This window comes from Euleptes europaea, chromosome 14 (genome assembly GCF_029931775.1).
Source record: "Euleptes europaea isolate rEulEur1 chromosome 14, rEulEur1.hap1, whole genome shotgun sequence".
In the NCBI taxonomy this organism is placed as follows: Eukaryota; Metazoa; Chordata; class Lepidosauria; order Squamata; family Sphaerodactylidae; genus Euleptes; species Euleptes europaea.
Window position 1 is genome coordinate 60,773,136 of NC_079325.1, and position 22,852 is coordinate 60,795,987.

The 22,852-nt window shown below is 53.0% G+C and overlaps 1 protein-coding gene across 1 annotated transcript in view; it reads right to left on the reverse strand.

Annotated features, from left to right (window-relative positions):
* The window catches only part of GPSM1 (G protein signaling modulator 1), a 95,272-nt gene that overhangs the window by 52,030 nt on the left and 20,390 nt on the right, over positions 1–22,852 (reverse strand). The window contains exons 7-8 of the mRNA XM_056860209.1: positions 21,385–21,493; positions 17,369–17,495 (exon numbers count right to left, since the gene is read on the reverse strand). Coding sequence (XP_056716187.1) covers positions 17,369–17,495; positions 21,385–21,493 — 236 coding nt within the window. The remainder of the gene's footprint in view (positions 1–17,368; positions 17,496–21,384; positions 21,494–22,852) is intronic.

The following is a 22,852-nucleotide window of genomic DNA, read 5'->3' on the forward strand; positions in this document are numbered from 1 at the left end:
TTGAGATGCTTTGGGTAATCAACTCAGCATTATTCAAGGACAGAACACTAAGATTTCCCTCTGCCCTTTTTTAGGAACACTCTGTGCCTCCCACAGTGATGAGCTGCTTCCCATACTCCCTGTCCAAACACACACAGAAAGAAACCCCAGCCAATTCTGACCTAAGCAGCTAAACAATGGTAATTAAGGCAGAAAACTAAACCCTTCAGAGAGACTCCGATGAAGCCCACGGGCTGGGCTGCCTGTCAACGCCCACAGCCAAAACCCTCATGGACAGAAAACGGCAGTGTTCAGGCCACGCAAAGGGTGGTGGGGTGGGACCGCACCCTCCGACAACGCCTTTGCGTCAAGTTGAAGCTGTCAGAAGTCCTTGGAGATGGGAGATTATTTCTGCCTTTGATTCAAAACCAACTGTCCTGTCCCAAGGAGACATGCGCTTTTCCAGTGTCCCCACTGATCTTGTGCATTATCTGTTCTCAAACATCTCTGTGAATCCACAGAGGGACCCCAAGGAAACAACTGCCACCGTGGAGGCATCACAACCCTCTCACATCCTGCCCAGCCACCCCATGCCAAGCTCCTCTTCGTGGGCATTTGGGTGGGACTGCCAGTACATCTAGCCCATTTTGGCAGAGAAGGGGAAGAAACAAACACAGAGTATGACTAGAGCATATCAAAAAGATTTTTCATACACAAAGATCAGGAGGAAACCTAAAATGCATCTCCTTCACCACTAAACCATCTCAACAAGTTTCCAGGCCGATCTGAGCCCCAGCCTCACTTTGGAAGGCAGCCCCCTGCCCTCAAAACCCATCTCTTGTGGCTGTACTGCAGAATCGCCCCATGAAGGTGCTCAAAGAACTGGCGAGAGGAAAGGCGTCTTCACAACTCAGAATTAACATGTGACTGGAAGGAAGGAAGCTTCAGCAAGCAGCCGGCAACATCAGCTACCCGAAGGGCCTAGCTGGACCCACCATGTACAAAGGCAGGACACTCTGAGTCTTGGATGCTTGGGAGAGATAATTCGGGGGAGGGGGAGGCCTTCATGCCCTGCGACTGAGCTTCCAGGGGCAGCTGGAAACTAGCTGAGACGCAGTCTGATCCAGCGAGGCACACATCACCACATCCACTTGCAAGAGCCCCAGTCACAACCAGTGCCTAGAGTGCAAAGCCTTATGCATGCTCTATCAATTAAACGGAGCCCAAATAAAAAGAGTGACTCTTGGCAGCAAGGCTAAGCGGTCTACTCAGACATAAGTCCTGTTTTATTCAGCGGGGCTGACTCCCAAGGAACGGCCCTTTCTTGACTTTTAATTTTTAAACATTTAGAATTGATCATTCATGCACTGCTTTTTTTCATCATTCTAGTTGCTGCTCTATGGCCCGCTGTCTCTTTCAGAGCCCTTCCCAGGTTGGCTAGGGCTCACTCGGCGGAGAGTCGAGGCCGCACATCCTCCGGGTTTCTGGCTCCATGATTTCATTTACGTATTATATATGTGCCCTGCCTTTCTTCCATCTTGGAACACAAAAGCATGTTTACCAGCATTGTGTAGTGGTTAAGAGTGGTGGTTTGGAACAGTGGACTCTAATCTGGAGAACCGGGTTTGATTCCCCACTCCTCCACATGAGTGGCGGAGGCTAATCTGGTGAACTGGATTTGTTTCCCCACTCCTACACATGAAGCTGGGTGACCTTGGGCTAGTCACACTCTCTCAGCTCCACCTACCACCTAGGGTGTCTGTTGTGGGGAGGGGAAGGGAAGGTGATTGTAAACTAGTTTGATTCTTCCTTAGGTGGTAGAGAAAGTTGGCATATAAAAACCAACTCTTCTTCTTCTAGTCATATATTTTACAATATTTATATGCCACCATTCAGCCCACTCAGGCTCTCAAATCAGCTAACAAAACTGTTTTAAAAATCCAGTTTACAAATAATAAAAAATGTAAAGGTCCCCTGTGCAAGCACCGGGTCATTCCTGACCCATGGGGTGACATCACATCCCAACATTTCCTAGGCAGACTTTGTTTATGGAGTGGTTTGCCAGTGCCTTCCCCAGTCATCCACACTTTACCCTCAGCAAGCTGGGTACTCATTTTACCGGCCTCAGAAGGATGGAAGGCTGAGTCCACCTTGAGCCGGCTACCTGAAACCAACTTCCGCCGGGATCGAACTCAGGTCGTGAGCAGAGCTTGGACTGCAGTACCGCAGCTGACCACTCTGCGCCACGGGGCTCTTACAAACAATAAAAGATAACAAAAACAACAGCAGCCAAAATCTTATGCAACCATTAAGAACACAGGCGGCACAAACACACTCCTCTGCACTGCCCCTTCTCAGTTCATGCCAAAGACCTCTCTGAACAAACTATCTTCATCATGTGCCAAAGGATCAATATTCACCTCTGGGGGAAGGAGTTGCAGAGTCTGCCAGGGGCAGCTGAAAAAGGCCTCCCAACCTCACTTCCAGTGTGGTGGCTGCCTACAGGAAAGCCTCACCACCCAGGCAGCCAAATCCGGGCAGAGGACTTCCCAGCAGTCTCCCACCCCGGTGCTGGCCGCCCTGAGCTGGGCTTCGCTTCAGCAAGATGGCTGCACTGTGTGCCTCCCACTCAGACCCGGGGACCTTCTAGGCATCTTGCAACATCTGAACAGGGTAACCAGAGTTAGCACCAGCCTCTGAACTGACTTCTGCCAAAGATAAACTGCACACCATCAAGCTAAGGCTTTATCAGCCTGTTGATGTCAAATTACGGTTAAAGGAAGCTTCCCAATGGAGCAGAGAATTGGGGTGTGGGGGAGAGAATCACGGGGGCCTGTGGCATGCTCCCTGCTGGGCAACCCCCTCTTTCGGAGGACTGGAGCAGGGTATCTGAAGGAGGCCTTCAGTGATCAGGCAAGGGGCTGAAAATGAAGTAAATAAAGCAAAACCAATCTCTGCCATGCTCTTGGGCAGTTCATTGCAGTTGGCCTTGATGAGGACGTCTCAGATGCCTCTCCCCCTCTCCCCATTCATCTGCCCTCATGTCACCCAAACATGACCACCTGAGGTACCCCTTGGTAAGGCCAGGTCCATCCCCACATCACAATGGTTTGAGAAGCTATTGACTGATTTTCAAACTTCCATAATCTACCTTTCCTCCCCAAGGGCCAAGCGGCTAACAGCAGATGAAACATCAGTGCATCTATTTCTAAACTGTGCCATAAAGGATATGATGTACAGAGCCACAAAATGGAGCTGGGGGGGATTTTTCTAAAAACCTGAAGAAGTCCAAAAGTTGTAGAAAAATCTGGATTCTAAAATAAATAAATAAAACCAGGGGATTAAAAAACCCCAAAATAACAAGAAACACAATGCCTGCCACTTTATGAAAAGAATGCCAACTGAACCCTCAGTGGCAGCTGGGGGTTGCTAGGCAACTACAACAATATTGCCAAGCCTTTCAGTCCTTGGTTTCTATAAAGTCAAGTGTGTGGGGTGGGGGAGCAGGCCTCCACGGTCATGTCTGTTGATGGAGGAGGACTTGCCAGGCTCAGGCACAGTAGCAAATGTGAGAAGCTCATGGCCCACACAACTTGGCCTGGCGGCCGCCACTCAACTACCAAATTTGGCCACCATGACGCCTGGCCTGACTTTTCCTGGGGAGAGGGAGAGGCTGCTGGAGTAGAGAAAGAGGGAAAACTGAAGAGAGATGAAGGGTTAAGAAAAGGTAGGTTGGCTGGTGATGGTAGCCGCAGGGCCTGGTCTGGCACCGCACAACTGGGACCAACCCTGTGCTGGTGACCCCTGTGCAACGCAGCTCAGTTTTTCCCAGGGAGAGGCTGCCAGGTTAGGGAAGGAGGAGGGAAAGCTGAAGACGGGGAGCAGATAAAAGTAGGTCAGCTGGTAGGTGGGGAAGCAGGAAAAGGAGAGGGACTAGGGGGGCTTTTGGGGAAGGGAAAGAGGAAATAGTGGGGGAGAAGAAAATCTTTGCAACTTCCCTACCATGCAACTGGGGCCAGCCTGGCCAGCACCACACAACTCGGCCCACTCCAACAACTGGCAGCACACAACTCAGCCAGAGTTTTCCCAGGGAAAGGCTGCCAGGGGAGGGAAGGAGGGTGTCAGGCTTCAGCAAATACACAGCTTTTCAGGCAACAGACCTTCAATCCAGGCAGAGCAGCGATTCAAAGATTTATTTCGGAAAGTCAGTGATTTCAGTAAGAGACGCGCAAGGCTGGAATACATGACTGGGGGGAGAGTGGATACATTTATAGGGCTGACACAATAGGGTTACAGGAACAAAGAGACAATGTAGTCGTTTCCTGCCGGTAACGACTTAAGTAAAACTGAAACAGAAACAATCATGAGCTTTCAGTGGAGGAGATGGCCAAGCTCTCGGCTTTGTGCGCGGGACCCGATATCAGATCGGAGATTTACACAGGTGGGTCCCAATACAATTGTAAATCCCTGGCCGGAGCTCATGTGCAAAACGGGGGGGAGTGCCTGGAGAACTCCATTTTGTTTGTGGGGAAACCATCTTGTTTGAGCACGGAGCTGTCAGAAGCCCTATCTGACATTCCGTCTCTCCAAAGACCCCCTCCCCGGGTTCCCAGGCTTGTCGGGACAACTCCGATGGAACTCGGTGATCAGAGAGGGAGCGTTCACGTGTTCTGCTGCGACCCACTCATCATGACTCGAGTTCAAATGTTTCCAGTGTACCTGTGAGGTACTGTGTTGGTTTTCTCTTGGCTCAGATCATACAAGCGGCTAGAGTCTGGTACGAGAGTCTGGCTCTTGACATGAGTCAGGCCTCTGTCAGTATATTCTCACTCCCAGTGCTTCCCTCCTCCCCGTGTCCTTGACTGCTAGCAAGCAACTGCTAACGAGCAAGTCCTTTGTTTTGATGTCTGCCTTGCCTTCCTGGCCAAGACTGTGTTATCAATTCCTTTCGCAGGCTTCTGGGTTATGCACCTGTGATGTAGACATGCTTAAAGCTATGCAGTATTTTCTAAGTAGTCATTAGCAGCTTTGCCTTTGCGTGTGCCTAGCTGTGCCTGTTGCTTCTACAATAAAGTTTACCTGCTTCTGACCTGACCGTCTGAGTGAGTGACTTTTTGGGAATTGCCCAGGGCGGCAGGAGAACCTCACAGTACCAGGTACTCCAGCTGACCCCTCTGCAACCTGGAGTCCAGGACCCTAGAAATTTCAAAATGCTGTTCCCCCTGCACCATGATAGGTGTTGCCTCTGGGGGTTCGGGGTGCCAATTAGGGGCAGGAGAAAAGGGTTTCAGGAGGCTAACGTGAAACACGGGATGTACCCCCTGCAGAGTTTTGGGGAGGTCCAGTTCAGCAGTGACCTCATTGATTACCCGGGATATGGTAAATGGACCCACATACTTTTGGCAAAGCTTTCTACAAGGACGCAGGGACTTTAAGTTCTTGGTGGAAAGGTACACCTTTTCCCCGACCACAAGATCCCACTGAGGCGCTCTGTGTTTGTCGGCCTGCGCCTTGTACCGTTCCTTAGCCTGGCCCAATTGCTTGACAAGTCCCGGCCAAGTATTTCTGATGGTGTTAAACCATGCCGACACCTCCGGAGGGTCGCCCCCCGGCGGAAGGGGGACCGCCCCCAAAGGGTTGAATTCCATCCCAAAGAGTCTTGAAGGGGCTCTGCCCAGTAGCAGAGTGCACAGAGTTGTTATAGGAGTATTCCGCCAGTGGCAAAAGGTCGATCCAATTATCCTGGTGATAATTGGTGAAGCAGCACAAGTAGCATTCAACAACAGCATTCACCCTCTCCGTCTGCCCATCCATCTGGGGGTGATAGGCTGACGATAAACCCTGTTGTACCCCAACAATTCCCAAAAACGCCTGCCAGAATTTAGACAGGAACACCGAGCCTCTGTCACTCATGATCTTCTGAGGAAAACCGTGCAGACGGAAGATCTGTTGAACAAACAGGCGGGTGTGAGCACTTGTCCCGTGGTAATCCCACAAACAGCATCCAGAGACAAAGAGTCCAAAAGAGAACTGATTTAATGGAAAACATACAGGTATGCAGAGCTTACAGGTACATTGGCACGAATGGCAATTGGGAGCATGGGGTAGGCCTATAAGGGAAAGTATTAGTCACAACAGGTCAAGGCGGGCCCCCCTCGACTGAGGAGTCGTTCCCACGGGAGATAGCACTGGAACAGGAATGCAGCAGTTAGCAGTTTGGCCTTGAGAGGCACCTGGTAGAATCAAAACTAAAACAGTCAGAGTCTGACAGGCTACTTAGAGCTGTGGAAAGCAGGCCTGACATTCTGCCCTCCTTTAGCCCCCATCCCCACCGTTTGCCACCGGTCCAGGCTTGTCAGGGTAGGCGGTATGGAACTGGCGGACCAAACAGGATGCAGACACGTCACGTGCACGTACCCATTCATCGTGGGCGGGACCAAAATGTTTCCAACGGACTAGGTAGTGGAGAGACCCATAACGGACGCAAGAGTCCAAGATTTTTGCAACCTCAAAATGTTCCTCCCCCCCACCCCAATCATCACTGGTACATCAGGGAGTGGTTCAGGATGCCACTTGGGGGAAGGCACATGTGGCTTTAGTAAACTGACATGAAAGACAGGATGGATTCTCCTGAGTGATTTTGGGAGTGAAAGTTCCACAGTGACTGGGTTGATGATACGAGTAATGGGGAAGGGACCCACGTACTTGGCACTGAGTTTGTTACACGGGCGGTTGGACCGTAGATTCTTGGTGGACAAATAAACCATGTCTCCCACTGAGTAGTCCTTGCCTGGTGAGCGATGCTTATTGGCTTGAGCTTTGTATTTACGTTTAGCTCGCTCTAGATTACATACCAGCCAAGGCCAGGTAGTCTGAATTGTGTGCGCCCAGTCAGCAACACTTTCTCCCCCCTCCACCCCGGAGACATCGTTATGGCTTATGGGGCCAAAGTCTTGCCCATAAATGGCCCGAAAGGGGCTAAATCCAGTTGACTGATGCACAGCATTATAATACGCATATTCAGTAAAGGGTAACAATTCAACCCAATCATCCTGATGATAGTTAACATAACAGCCCAAGTAGCATTCCAACACAGCATTCACCCGTTCGGTTTGGCCGTCGGTTTGGGGGTGGAAATCACTTGAGAGACCTTGTTCCACCCCCACTAATTTTAAGAAAGCTTTCCAGAATTTAGCCACATAGCTACTTCCGCGGTCACTGATCACCTTGTGAGGAAAGGAATGCAGACGGAAGACATGTGACACAAAGAGGCGGGCCAGTTTTGGGGCGGATGGGATACCTGCGCAAGGGACCAGATGCACCTGTTTATAGAACAGGTCCGTGATGACCCAAAGTACAGTTTTCCCCTCGCTGAGGGGGAGGTCAGTCATAAAATCCATAGCAATAACCTCCCAAGGTCTAGTGGGGGTCTCTAATGGCTTCAACAATCCAGGAGGCTTCCCCTGGGCCCTTTTTACCATAGCGCAGACTGGGCAACTGCGAATGAAGGAATCCACGTCAGTCCGCATGCCAGCCCACCAAAACTGCCTCAGTAACAAGTGTAATGTTTTTAGAAACCCAAAGTGTCCCACAGTCTTGGCTCCATGGACCAGCTGTAGGACTTCTTTTCGGAGCTCTTTAGGCACATACAGCTTAGAGTCTTTGTACCATAAGCCTCTACGTTCAGTTAGAGCGGAGGGGAAGGTTCGCTTAGAGAGTTCGGCTTGGTACGCGGAACGAACTGAGGTTAAAAAAGAGACTGTGAGATCCAACCCATCTGGCGGTGTGGGCTCTGTGGTGGAAGGAGGGGACGTCCCTGAGGGGGGTTGGACGGCTGGATTGTCTGAGTGACTGGGTGCCGAAGGAGCTGGCGAAGGAGGCGAGGGGGGTGGCGCTGTCGGGTTGACCGGTGTGGTTGGGCTTGAAGTGTCCCCCCCTGTGGGGGTTGCCGTGGGAGCCGGGTTTGCGCTCGGGTTTGGACTGCTAGAGTGGGTAGCAAACCCCTTTGAGCAGGAGTGAACAGGGTCTCCGTGGGGCGTTCAACCTTGGTTGGATATTGGGGAAGTCTGGATAGAGCATCAGCCAGGACATTTTGTTTCCCCAGCACATGTTTCAATACGAAACGGAACTGAGCAAAGAAGTCCGCCCAGCGAACTTGTTTCGCGGACAGTTTCCAGGGCCCCGTGAGTGCTTCCAGGTTCTTGTGATCGCTCCACACTTCAAAAGGGACTTTAGACCCCTCCAAAAATTGTCTCCACACCGTAAGGGCATGGTGGACGGCAGCCGCTTCCTTTTCCCAGATTGGCCAGTTGAGCTGAGACTGCGCAAACTTTTTAGAGAAGAGCATGGATGCAGAAGACCATCCCTCCCCCACTGTAAAAGTGCCCCCCCCATTGCCACGTCTGAGGCGTCAACCTGAACTATAAACATTTGATTGGGATGCTTCAACACTGGTTCAGAGGTAAACAGTCGTCTGAGAGTATCAAAGGCGGTTTGGCACTGGGGGGTCCAGTCGATTCTGGCTGAGGGCAACGTGGCGGCGGTGACCTTCACCTTAGTCTTAAGGAGATCCGTGATGGGGAGTGCGATTTGAGCAAAGTTGGGAACGAACCCCCTGTAGAAGTTAGCGAACCGAAGAAATTGCTGAACCTGCTTACGGGTGGAGGGTGGTTCCCAATCGGTTACCGACTGCACCTTGTCAGGATCCATGGTAAGTCCATGGTGTGAAATTATATAGCCCAGGAAGGTTAACTGTTTTTGGTGAAATTCACATTTAGACACCTTAGCATAGAGCTGATTGCCTCTGAGGCGTTGTAATACTTCATCCACGTATACACTCTCTTCGACCTCACTCACCTTCACAGGAGCGTTGGGTTTTGCAGGAATAGCTGTGAGGGTCCGCGGTGTCGCTCCACTCACCGCAGACCCAGCCCGTTTTTTGACAGATCCAGAGGAGATTCAAGATTCAAAGCCGGGGGGGGGGTCCCGATCTTTGTCCTCATCCGAAGACAGCGAGTTGTCCCCCAGTGGGGCACTTGTAATCCTGAACCCCGATGGGTTCGCTGGTGCAGGATTGAGGGGCGCTTCTCCGACGTGGAGAGCTGATGGTGCGGTCCGTCCAGGAGCAGCGCTACAGTTGGCCGTGGTGCCTCTGCACTGAGGTTGCCCCCGATTCTGGGGCGGTCCATCTTGCTGAGAAGGGACCAACCGGTCCGGCCGAAGCAGGCAGGCGGCTGCAATGTGGCCCATGGTTCCGCAAACGAGACAGGCTCCCCTCTGAAACCGAGACGTGCGGTCTTGCGAGGGTAGAGCAGGTCTGCACGGTGTAGGAGCTGTGGCTTTGGTCAGGGGCTTTTGATTGCCCCCTCCCTGGCACGACGGCGGGCTAGCGAAATGAATTGGCGACGACTCTCCACTTCCTCGGCCAATAAGACCCATTCTTCAAGAGTGTCTGGGTCACGTTGCATATAAGCCCAGTTCAATATGTCATGATGTAAGGCTTCCCGGAAATAATGTATTCGGGTAGCCTCGGTCCAGTCCACTATTTTACTGGTGAGCCTTTGGAATTCGTCTGCAAATTCCCGCACCGGCGTAGAGCTTTGTCGAAGTTGCAGGAGGGCTGCCTTGGCCTTTTCTCCCAGGAAAGGGTCCTCAAAGCGCCGCCGTAATGCTCGCATGAACTCGTTGAGCGAGCGTATGGATCGGGCCCGAGTGTCAAACTGGAGGACCATCCAGTCAGTGGCTTTTCCAGTCAAGAGGGAGGCAGTGAAGCGCACCCGCTGTCTTCAGTAGGGAAGTGCTGTCCCTGTTCCTGCATATAACTGTCCACTTGGTGTAGGAAACATGGTAGGGCTTCGACCGAGCCGTCATAGGTCACTCTCAACCGAGGTTGCTTCCATTGTATGGGCAGGGGGTCAGGCGGTTGCCCTGGAGGCGGCAAAACCGGTGCTCCAGGGGCCGGCAAAACCGGGGCTCCAGGGGCCAGCAAAACTGGGGCTCCAGGGGCCGGCAAAACCGGGGCCCCGGGGGCCGGTAAAACCAGCTGAGCTGGCACTGGTTGGGCTGGGGTAGTTAGAGCTTGTTGCAAACTTTCATTTTCTTGAAGCAATTGTTCCATTTGGTCCAGCAGGTGGGCCACACGATCATTCAAGTCCTGGTTTTGGCCCCGCAAGAGACGCATTTCATCTCCAGCTCCCCCCCCCCCCCGTGCGTCGGGACTGGCTGACCCGAAGACCAGTAGACCAGTGAGGTTCCTCACCATATAGGTCTTCCTCATCCGAGAAGTCCGGCTCAGTGAAGCTACCTGCACGCCGATGTGTCGCGATATGGACCAAAACTCAGAGAAAATGAGGGGATAAATCCAAAGTCGGTGCTGTCTTTGGGACGCACGTCTGTGAGCGTGCGGGCTTGAATGGCTGCCAAACGTTGCTCCTCTTCTTGTGCAGCCCGCACCCAAGCCGCCGCATCCGCAGCCCGCAACTGTTCCTCGGCCCGTTGTCGGTCTGCGAGCACTTGGTCGGCCTCGAGCTTGGTGGCAATCGCCATAGTGACAATCGGGAGAGCTTTGTTCTCCAAAAGCAGAAGGACTTCAGAGGAATCTGTTAGGTCCAATAACGGTTGAACCCGAACTGCCAGAGCAGCAGCGTCTGCTCCAAACTCAGGGGTTAAAGGTTTCGTGAGGTCAGCCACCGTGGCTGTAGTCGAGGTCAGCCCCAGGAACAGTAAGGCTGTTCGGGCCGCTACATCCCGTGCTTCTTTCAAGCACAAGTTGGGATCAGGAGCGGTTGGGGCCGGAGTCTCCTCCGCCCGTGATCCCGCCATGGATCGGGGCGGAACGGGGTGGATTGGGGCCACTACCGGTTCTTGTTGTCCTTCACATATAGTTATCCCCGCTAGCAAGCGGGTCAAAGTCACTAAATCTTCCTGTGCCAGTCGAACTTCCTCAACCAAACCGTCCAGTACGCGGAGTTCGTGCTGGGCACTTTGATCTGCGCCAGGGTCCATCCAGGGGGTCGTATCAGTTAGACGACACCACTGAGCTCAAAGGAGTACAATCAGGCGATTGATCTCCGAATCTGTCCGCAGCGCCTCAGCAAGAATGTCATCTAGCAAAGAAGGATCATCGGGGTACTCGTCCAACAGATCCAACGGAGGGTACCAAGGTTCAGGACCCTCCAGGGTTTCGGCCTAGGCGAACCCTCTGGGGCTCCAGCCACAGGTAATTCACTAGGAGAGCACGTCCCCTGCTCCAATCCGAGGACCCGGTGAACCCTCCAGGGCTCCAGCCAGGCAGGGAAAATAGAGAAGAGATTCGTGCCAAAATGTGAGCACTTGTCCCGTGGTAATCCCACAAACAACATCCAGAGACAAAGAGTCGAAAAGAGAGCTGATTTAATGGAAAACATACAGGTATGCAGAGCTTACAGGTACATTGGCACGAATGGCAATTGGGAGCACGGGGTAGGCCTATAAGGGAAAGTATTAGTCACAAAAGGTCAAGGCGCCCCCCCTTCTACTGAGGAGTCGTTCCCACGGGAGATAGCACTGGAACAGGAATGCAGCAGTTAGCAGTTTGGCCTTGAGAGGTACCTGGTAGAATCGAAACTAAAACAGTCAGAGTCTGACAGGCTGCTTAGAGCTGTGGAAAGCAGGCCTGACAGCGGGCCAACTTGTGGGCTGAGGGTAACCCCTCGCACGGAATAAGGTGGATATGCTTAGAAAACAGATCCGTGATGACCCAAAGCATGGTTTTCCCCTGGCTAGGGGGAAGATTGGTCACAAAGTCCATACCAATCACCCGCCAGGGAGCTTCTGGGGTCTCCATGGGTTTCAGCAGTCCAAGGGGCTTTCCCATAAGACGTTTATTGGTAGCACACATTGGGCAGGACCTTACAAAACCATCAATGTCCTGGCGCATCCCTGGCCACCAAAAGCACCGCCGTACCAGGTGTAGGGTCTTAATGAACCCAATGTGATCCCCCGTCTTGGAGCTGTGGCTCCATTCTAGCAACTTCCCGTCGCAGCTTCTGGGGAACATAAGTCTTTCCTTCCAGGGTCCCAGTCTCCTCCACCCCAAGGGGACGCTCCCTTTGTTCCTCACGAAGAACCTCCTCCCATCTGGCCTTTGCGGCAGTGGGCAGATCTCCAGGAACCCCCTGGGAGCAGGGGGAATCGTGAGTGTCCCTCTGCGGGAGGACCGGGGGAGGCGGAGAACCCGCCACCTGGGTTTGGGCCCGGGTCTGGACACCCCGGGGGGGAGGCATTGGGTGCTCCCTCTTGCTGGAGGTCTGAAACAGGCAGGGTAACCGCCGCCTGAGCCCGGGTCTGAACCCCTAGGGGACGGGTGGCACCGCTCGTGCCGCCTTGCGGAAGAACAGGGACAGGTGGGGGGGGGCGCCGCCCGGGCTTGGGCCCGGGTCAGAACACCCGCGCTTGCCCCCTCCGGGTCCAAGCCCAGGTGTTCTGGGGTAAAAAGGGACCCAAGTGGCCACTCGACTCTGCAGTCGTACTGCGGCATGCGGGAGAGGCCATTCACCAGGCAATTCTCCTTTCCGGGAACATGTTTAATGGTGAAGCGGAATCTAGAAAAGAAATCCGCCTACCTCTGCTGTTTGGCCGAGAGCCTCCTCTGCCCCAAGATGGCCTCGAGGTTCTGGTGGTCCGTCCAAACCTCGAACGGCACCGACGCCCCTTCTAAGAACTGGTGCCAAACCGTGAGGGCATGTTTGATAGCCATGGCCTCGTTCTCCCCAATTGGCCAGTTGAGCTTGGCCCCAGAGAACTTCTTGAAAAAGTAGGCACAGGGTCTGAGCCTCCCCTGAGCATCCTTCTGCAGGAGCGCTCCCCCCATTGCTTTATCAGAAGCGTCTACTTGCAGGACGAAAGGCTGAGAACAGTCGGGGTGAGCTAAAAGGGGCTTAGACGTGAACCGGCTCTTAAGCAAGTCAAACGCTGCCTGGCAGCAGTCGTTCCACGCTGATAGTTAGCGGCCGTGGCCGCCTGACCCCTCCCCTTGGTCTTAAGGAGTTCCGTGATAGGGAGGGCTATCTCGGCAAAATCCAAGATGAAACCCCGGTAGAAATTTGCGAAGCCCAGAAATTGTTGAACCTGTTTGCGGGTCCGGGGGGGTTCCCAATCCCGGACCGCCTGGACCTTTTCGGGGTCCACGATTAACCCGTTGGGGGACACCACAAACCCAAGAAAAGTAAGTTTGTCCTGGTTAAAGGCACACTTGGACAGTTTGGCGTACAGGTGGTGTTCCCGCAGCCGGCGCAAAACCTCCCGCACCAATTTCCGGTGCTTTTCCGTGTCTCGTGAATAAATTAAAATGTCGTCCAAATACACGACGACCCCCTGGAACAATAGAACATGCAAGAACTCATTGATGAGTTGCATGAAGCAAGACGGAGCTTGCAAACCGAAAGGCATAACTCTAAATTCAAAAAGCCCATAGCAACACGAGAAGGCTGTTTTAGCCTCATCCCCCTCCTTGATCCGAACCCGGTAGTAGGCTTCCTCCAAGTCCAGTTTAGAAAACACCCTACCCTCCCGTAGCTGGCTGAGAAGGTCAGGGATGAGGGGGATGGGATACGCGTTGGTTTCAGTAACTGCATTAAGCCTCCTGTAGTCCACACACAACCGGAGGTCCGAAGTCCCCTTCTTCTTCACAAAGAAGCAGGGTGAGGAGAACGCAGCCGTGGACGGACGGGTGAATCCTCTAGCCAGATTCTTATCCAGAAACTCCCGCAGTACGGTTTTTCCCTGGGGGCTCATGGGGTAAACCCGAGCCTTGGAGGGTTTCATGTCCGCCGTTAACTTAATGGCACAGTCCGTAGTGTGGTGAGGGGGTAGTAAGTCACAGTCCCTCCCCTCATCCGCAAAGTCCTGATATTCTGGGGGCAGCGTTACGGGAATCGCTGTCGCGGCAGTAACCCTCTCCCCATCGGGCATGTCCTCCCTGCAATGCCACCTGCATTGGGGGGATCCAAACACTACTTGACGCTGTGCCCAGTCGATGCTGGGATTGTGACCCGCCAGCCAATTGCTTCCCAGAACCACCGGGTAAGCGATCCCAGGGGCTATGGTGAAGCTGATTTGCTCCCAGTGATCCCCCACCCCTAACAAGACAGGGTTAGAGCGCAAATGAACAGGGGCCCCCTGAAGGTCCCTCCCGTCCATTTGATGGAAGAGAAGGGGCTGGTCCAACTCCACCGCCCCCAACAGTAAATTGTCAAACACTTCTTGGTCTATCAAAGTTCTGGAGCAACCAGAGTCCAAAATACCCACTACTGCAACTGGATCCCCTCCCTGGGGATTCTTTAACACCACGGGTATCAAGAGAATCTCTCTCTGGTCACTCACCCAGGTTTCTTGTGCGGTAGCCTCCTGTGCCGGTTCACTCACAGGAAGCTTCCTTCGTTTTTTGACGGTGAGACATCTCTGGAACAGCAGCGATGTTCACACGGGACAGGTTCCAGGTCCGCGCTTAAAGCCACTGTTCCACGCCGGGGGGGTGTTCCCTCCGTCCTCTTCAGGTCCAGAACTTGGCAGCCGGTCTGAGCTTTCTTGTCTGTCGACTGCCTGGGCGATCCGCTGGTGCACTTGGCTGTGAAGTGTCCCAACCTTCCGCAACGTAGACAGGACCCCTCTCTGAAGCGGTGCGCTCTCTTGTCCGGGAACCTGCCTCGATTCCCTTCGCCTCGGTGTACCTCTGTCGCAGTGTTCCCCTTGGTCGGGCCTCTGGAGGGGGGTTCCTTCCCCGGGCGATCCTTGGCGAACTGCAGGGTCAGCTTGCGGTGTTGTACTTGCCCTGCCAGCCGGATCCAGCCCTCCACAATGTCAGGGTCTCCCAGAGTCAGGCAGCCGTCCAACACTTCCCAGCACAGTCCCTCGCGGAAGTGTTGGACCTTGGTGGCTTCGCTCCACTCTCGCACTTTGCACGCCAGAGACTGGAACTCCTGGGCATATTCTAGCACAGACCGGGACCCCTGCCTCAATCTGCGCATGGCAATCTTGGCCCTCTCTGCCCGGTGAGGGTCCTCAAACCGGAGGTGCAGGGCTTCCAGGAAATCATCGAGGGAGCGCAAAAGTCCAGGGTTAACTTCTGTTGCTGCCACTGCCCACTCTACTGCCTCCTTCTTTAGAAGCCCGATGGCATACCGCACCCGGGCTTCTTCGGAAGGCAAAGTCTCACCCTGATTATTCATGAAGCCAGAAAGTTGCAGTAGAAAGTGGGGTAACTGGGCGCAGGTCCCGTCAAAGGAGATCTGCAGGTCCCGGGCGACTGAGCGTGGAGAATGAACGGGGAGGGTAGTCGCAGCGCCGATGGACGATCGGAGTCCTTCCACCGTCCCTGCTAGCGCCATCATCTCCCTCTGCAGGGCTCCCAGCTGGGCCTGAAGGTCCCAATTCTCCCGGGTCAGTGAGTGGTTCTGCTCCTGTAGAAGATGGTGTTCCTCCTCCCGGGGGCAAGGGGTCAAGGTGGCTGGCGCCTGGTCTCGAAGTGGTGTCTCCCTCCCAGAGTACCAGTCATCCAGTGGGCCTCGGTACAGGTGATCGAAGCTTGGGGTCGTTGTCGATCGGTGGACGTACTGTCCAGTGCGGAGTTCATTTAGGGGCGCCCCCTCGGTAAGTTCTGCGGGGCACCCAGAGCGGGCCAGCTCCTTCTGGGGCTGCTTCTTCCCGGAGTAGTGCCTCTTTCTGCCATTCTGACTGGCAGATACGCTCGTACCGCCGGATCAGTTCGGCGGATCGGGACGACATAGAAAACATATTTACAAAAACAAACTGGTCGAAAAAAAAAAAATTGTGATTCCAGACTAATGTCAGGCTTCAGCAAATACACACTTTTCAGGCAATAGACCTTCAATCCAGGCAGAGCAGCGATTCAAAGATTTATTTCGGAAAGTCAGTGATTTCAGTAAGAGACGCGCAAGGCTGGAATACATGACTGGGGGGAGAGTGGATACATTTATAGGGCTGACACAATAGGGTTACAGGAACAAAGAGACAATGTAGTCGTTTCCTGCCGGTAACGACTTAAGTAAAACTGAAACAGAAACAATCATGAGCAATCAGCGGAGGAGATGGCCGAGCTCTCGGTTTTGTGCGCGGGACCCGATATCAGATCGGAGATTTACACAGGCGGGTCCCAATACAATTGTAAATACCTGGCCGGAGCTCATGTGCAAAACGGGGGGGGGAGGAGTGCACGGAGAACTCCTTTTTGTTTGCGGGGAAACCATCTTGATTGAGCACGGAGCTGTCAGAAGCCCTATCTGACAGAGGGAAAGCTAAAGATGGGGCAGACAAAGGTAAGCTGGCTGGTTGGTAGGAAGGAGAGAAGGAAACAGGAAAAGGGGGGAGAGGCTACGGCGACTGCCAGGGAAGGGCAAGAGGAAATAGAGGGAGAGGCTGATACTGGGAAAAACGAGGAACCCCCCCCACACACACACACGAGTCCTTGTGGGTCCCTCATTTGTCTCATATAAAACTCATCAAATGAAAAACACTTATAAATTACAGCCTGTATGTAAAAAAACCCAAATACAATCTTGGCAAAAACATCTGAAATAAAAAAGTCTGAAAGCAAACAACAACGGCATCCTACAGATCTCCAGAGCAGCTCACTCCAAGGCAGTGAAATGACTATATAAAAGGAATGGGAGTGGCTATTGGCCCAAATGGCCATTCTGGAGGAGGGCACCATGGACAGGTTTTGGTCGGGGGGGGGGCTGCAATTAGTGCTGAGGCTCATGCAGGGAGAGAAGGTCCTTCAGATGAGAACCAGGACCTTGAATTAAACCCAGAAGCAAACAGGAAGCCAGAGGGAATGCTCTGAAAATGGCCTTGGGCTCCACCCCCTTAGCAGCCAACAAGTGACCCCATTTTCAACTGACCAGAAGCTTCCACAATGTGTTCAAGAGCCAGCCCCACATATTACAGTACTCTAGCTCAGATGTTACAGAAGTCTGGATCAGCACAACAAAGCCAGCTTGGTCCAAGAGGGCTAATACCCTGCAAACCAGGTGATGATAAAGTAAAGAGGTCTGGTTTCTGCAGCAATGTAGGGTTTAATAAAACACCAAGACTCTTAATGTCACTTAAGTAAAAATAATTGTGTACCACCCAGAATCTACCACATCTAGGGCATCAGACTTCGCTACCATTATCATCTTTGTCTTGTCTGTACTGAAAACATTTGCCCGAATTTCATGGTCCTAACCAGGACACCCGTGCTTTAACATTAGGAGGAACGGAAAGACAGACAGTAGCATCACATGCAGCCAGGATCCACCAAGCTGGACAAACACAAGTTATCTGCAGGTTCCCCCTTAGGTTGGCTGCGGATGGAGGAAGCACAGCAGGATCAAACCAGAATGAATCTCACCTTGCGCTTCATAGCCAGCGCCACAACTAGGTGTGTCCTGTTCATCCTTGCTTGGCTGCAAACCCAAGAGAGACTTCAAGTGTACAATGTTTGTGCGAGCAGTTCTCTCCCCGATGAAGTCGCCAATCTGCAAAGCAACACATATGTTGTCATTAATTACATTTATACCCCATTTCAGTGCAGCTACGGAAACAAAACACTATAAAAATACATTAAAATTTACAGTGAAGCCATTGAAAGTCAACTGCAAATAAATGAGCAAATGGCAATTCCTAAAAGAGTAACCTGCAGCAGCCCCCGAATCCACAGGACATCTAAGCTGAAAGGCAGCTGGCCCAGAACGCTTTCTGAAGGAGGCCATCCCACAGAGAGAAAAGGTTCTGTTCCTTTGAGCAACTTCCTAATTGTTCGAGGGCTGCAGGGCTCTCCAGGTGATCGCAGAAAGGAAGCTCCCAACTGTAGCTTGCATCTTCTCTGGGCAAACTGACCAGAGGACTCCTTACAGGCCCAGCTTTTAAGGACCGAGGCTCTTGCCTCAAGGGAGGCTGGAGGGAGCAGGAAATCAAAACAGCAAGGGATGAACATGGCGGGTAGAAAAGGATCTGGCGAGGGAACAGGGTCTTTGGAAAACCACAGGGGACTGGAGAAACGCAGGAAAGACATAGGACGGAAAACCAGAATGGCAACAAGCGTGCTAATGGGGTTCTTTTGCAGATTCAGCTGTAAGACCCTCAAAACTATGTAATTTATGATCCTTTTGATGTAACTTAATCAGTTCACAGAGAGCTCACAGGGGCAGGTTGGCAAACCTTTTTTCCCCTCAAAGCATTTCTCTCAGTGCATGAGTCTTAACAAGTGGGCACTCTGATCTGCACCTCTCACAGACAACACCCCTTCCTAACACGGAAGGGGCCTGTCAGTGTAACCCACCCCAAGCCACTTCTGCCCTGTAATCAAGGAGACCCTCCTCCTCCCAGAATGCCAAGCTCAAGGGCCGTCCCCAGCCACCCGCCTCCAGGATCTGTCTCACTGTTCCATGCCCATCTGGCACTGAGTAATCAGCCCTCCACAAAGGCCTGCAAACCAAATACCAAGAACATGTTCCTGCTACGAGGCCCACAAGCAATATTGGTCTGGAGCAGCTGACGCATGAGCCCCAGGGCAGCCTTGCGCCTCTGTGCCAAGCCCCGTGGCCTCAGCATGTGGGGAAGGGGTGGCTCCCCATTCCCTCTACCTCAGTCCCCACTTTGCATATATCAGGCTGTGTGCTTATTATTAACCCCCACCCCCCAGAAGAAATGGAGGAGGAAAGACAAAGGTGGCCTGAAATACCTGCCCCAGCTTGGGTTTTAATAACCAGCAGCCAGCCTGATGACTTGAAAGCCTGCATCTCCCCTTCCCCCAAGATGGAGGGATTTCTAGCACAATCCTTCACAACAAATCTCTGTATCAACATTTCAATGTACCCTAAACTAGTAGAGCCAGCGGGCACCTCCCAAGCAGACCCAAGGGGGCAACAAAGCAGGGGCACAGAAGTTAAACACACCCCAAACTCACACTTCTCACATACACCCTCTCTCTCACTCACACACACACACACACATTCAGGCCTCTTGAAATGAGAGGGAGGGTTGGGGTCACACACACACACAGCGCCGTCATCCCTCCACACTCTGCAGCCTCTCCTCTCCCTGGCTTGAAGGAGCCTCAAGATCTCCAGCCACCATTTCCTCACTGGCCATCCTGGGGGTTGTGAGAACAGGGGATGTAATGCAGCTTTTAGCTCCCCCCCCACCCCGCCGCCCCGACCACCACCAAAGAAGAACACAAGATTCACAAGCCTGAAAGTATCTTTATTCATCAGGATGGGAGAGAGAGGCAGAGGGAAAAGCCCCCAACCCCAATCTTCTCAGCCTTGAGATATTGACGGAAGCTGGGCACAAAGGAGTCCCGCTGTGAGACACGGACTTCACTTGCTCTCAAAAGCCACGGTTGGAGAGTGGAGGAGTGGAAAGCGGTGGCCTTCTGGGAGATCAAGAGCTTCTGCCCTTGAGAGAGGCAGCCACAAATGGTGGGAGCTGGCAAGGTCCTTCACCGGGGAAAAGACCCACCACTCCACATGCTGGCAGGAGGGCAGGAGAGGAGCTCCTGGGCCACAAGGGACAGGTGGGCCCCAAGGGACAGGTGGGCCCCATCGTCTCTTTCCAGGCCCAGGAGTTCAGTGGGTCAGCACTGGCCACTCGGCAAGGGAGTCCCCCATTGATGCCTACACCGTCTCCCACCAGATGCCACACGGCCTGCCCCACAGCGGCAAGGGGGGCAAGCTGGCCAGCAGAAGGTCTGAGAGGGAGTACTGCTGCTTTCCCCCGCCTCCTCCTCCGCAAGTGCCTCTCTTGGCCTCTCTTGGCCTCACATACAGGGGGGAGGAGGAGGAGGAGAAGAGTTGGGTTTTATACCCCATTTTTCTCTACCTTTAAGGAGTCTCAAAGCGGCTTACAATCACTTTCCCTTCCCCTCCCCGCAAGAGGCACCTTGTGAGGCAGGTGGGCTGAGAGAGTTCTGAGAGAACTGTAGGTGGCCCTAGGTCACCCAGCAGGCTGCATGTTGAGGAGTGGGGAATCGAACCTGGTTCTCCAGATTATAGTTGCCCCTCTTAAGCACTGCGCCAGGCTGGCTCTCGTCTGGAGAGCTCGTCACTCCAGTGGATGAGAGCACTGGGCGTGCAGGATGACGCTGCCCCTTGACACGAGGGTCACCAACCCGTGGTCACCAACATGTAAACAGTCTTCTAGGTGAGTGGCTGCATTCAGGCCTCAATGCCCCTTTGCGTGTTCTCGGCCAGGGCTGCCACTGGATGAAGCTGGATGCCAACCAGACCTGGGTCAGAAAGGGAAGCCCCCGACTCCTGGAGCATCTGGACCAAGAGAATGACCTGAGCCAGGCTGGCTGTGCCACAGCTGACGGCCTCGGAGCAGTCCTCAAAGGACCTCAGAGCAGCCACCGTCTAGAACTGTGCGGGTGCTGTGGCCTCCACGACCCTCTTCTGTTCCACCAGGCCCTCCGTCACGGCATGGGTGAAGTTCCAGCATGCGAGTCGGTCTCTGGTCAGACTCTGCTCTCCGGCACGCTGGCCTTGACGGCTCCTACGTGTAGCACCAGCTGGTCTTCATGCCGCATAAGAAGTGGGGCACGGTCTTCTGGCAGGTCTCCAGCAGACACGGCTGCAGTTCACCAGGGGGGGGGGCAACATCCCACCAGTCAACATTCCACCTGAGAAATCCTGTGGCCCCCAGACAGGAGGTGGGCCGTTCAACGAACACCCTCCAGGCCCCTACACACCTGGCCACCGCCTTCACAAGGGTGCCGCTGTCGATTTTTGTAAAGCCCTTGGTGACTTCCCCCAGTCCTCTAACTGGTGCTGGGCAGCACTGGAGAGACTGGCTACCGGTGGCACCCAGCCTGTCTCTAGGTTGCAGCTCTCTCTCTCTCCCTTCTGCACAGAGGAGGGAATCTTTGGAGTCAGCCTCCTGCTTGTATACGCACCTGACTCTTGCGTGTCTGACTTAAGGAATCCGGAGTGACTGAATGGCATGCCAGCCATTGCATTGCATCGAATGGGTTGCTCCGTCCTGGCCACCCTGAGTTGGCAGAAAGCCACGCCTAGCCTTGCTGCAGAGCATGGGGGGGGGGGCTGTCTCCCACAGCCACCACAGGCCTGATCCACAGGCAGAAGCCCTTGAACTCCTCAACAGAACTACCTTAACTGACACATTAAGAAGAACATTTTACAGAATAATCAGACTTCCTTTCATTCTTTAAAAACCGAAAGAGTACAGAGGTCCCTTTGCAGGGAATTTCCCATGCCCTGCTGCCCTTGGGGGAGTATGGGGGAATTTGTCCTTTTCTCCCCCCCCCCCCGAGGAAAACATCATCTAAGGTTTGGAGAAGCAGCCCAGTGGAGCCACAACAGGAGGAGGGAAACAATATGCAGCCAGCAGCGGAGGCCCTCGACTCACCTCTTGGGAGATTTCCAGATGCCTCTCTGCAAAGCGCAAGGCTTGCTCGTGGCTGCCAACGGAGAGGTGGACATTTTCTAAACTCCAGCAGGCTCTTCCTTCTCCCACTCTGCAAAACCAGGAAATCATTTTTATTGTCTCATACCCAGTGAGATGCATCAACATCTCCACTCTGCAGTCTGCCTTTCTCTCTAGAATTCAATGCAGATTCCACAGAATAGGTCACTAGAATTGTGCAAAAAAAAAAAAACACGGGAAATTTCTGGTTTGGGTTTATTGGGCCCAATTTTTTTCCAGTAAACCTGAAATAAGCCAAATACCCATACCGGTAAATATGGTGTTCGGCTTATTTCCAGGTTTACCGGAAAAATTCGGGCCCATTTATGGGAACTTTTTTGGGAAGCTCCTGGTGGTGTATTTTTTGAGGTAGGGCCCCAAAAATCACAGCATAGCTTGAAGGGACTCTCCTTGCACAACTCCCAAAGTATGGTGAAGATTGGGTCAGGGGGTCTGATTTTATGGGGTCCGGAAGGGGTCGACCCCTCCTCCATAGAGAAGCATTGTAAACTTTACCATACTTCTCTATGGCAGAGGGGGTGACTCCTTCCAGACCCCATAAAATCGGACCCCCTGATCCAATCTTTACCAAACTCCAGGGGTCATGCAAGGAAAGCCCCTTCAAGTTATGCTGTGAACTTGGAGATTATACCTCAAAAAATGCCCCCCAAGAGATTTTTAAAAGTACTTACATTTTAGACTTGTGTAATGGCCGCCCGTCTGCCTTTTTAGACTTGCCAGTAAAGGTCGCCCATCTGCAGTCAACCATGGGGAAGGAAGCAGACGAGCAGCCATTACTGGCAAGTCTAAAATGTTCTTTTAAAATTCGCCTAGTCACTGCAATCAGCACGGTGGGACATTCAATAGAAGGTGGAGTCCACATGTACATATGCAGCAGAAAGAGGCTCTGGCAGTAGGGTGTGGGTAACTACACCAGTACACAGATTGTAGCAATTCAGTAGTTTCAGTGGGGACAGGAGATAATTCCTTTTCCAAGGGGCTTAATAGTCCTCAAGTTTAAGGGGGGAGGAATCAACGAGTGGATTAAGTTAAGGCCCAATCTGTAGTGTGCAGAAAACAGCAAAGCAAGTACTTGATCACTAGCAATCAGTGGTGTTACGACTGCCAAACACGAACTGTTGTAGGGCCCACCCCCATCTTCACAAATGGCTTTGCCATGCTGTGTTGGGATAGACACATCCAAACGGTGCACAGAAAAAGGGGCATTGTGCTTTGGGTCTCCAGTGTTGTTATGGGAAGCAGCAACTTTCCCCCCTAGCCTGAAGGCCAACTGGACAGAAGCAGTTCCACAAAGTAAGCTTCTCTCACAGCCCTTCAGTAAAGTATCCTTTGATTCCATAGATGAAATCTTTGTCTCCCCCTGGTGACTGTGATTAAGACATATTCAGAG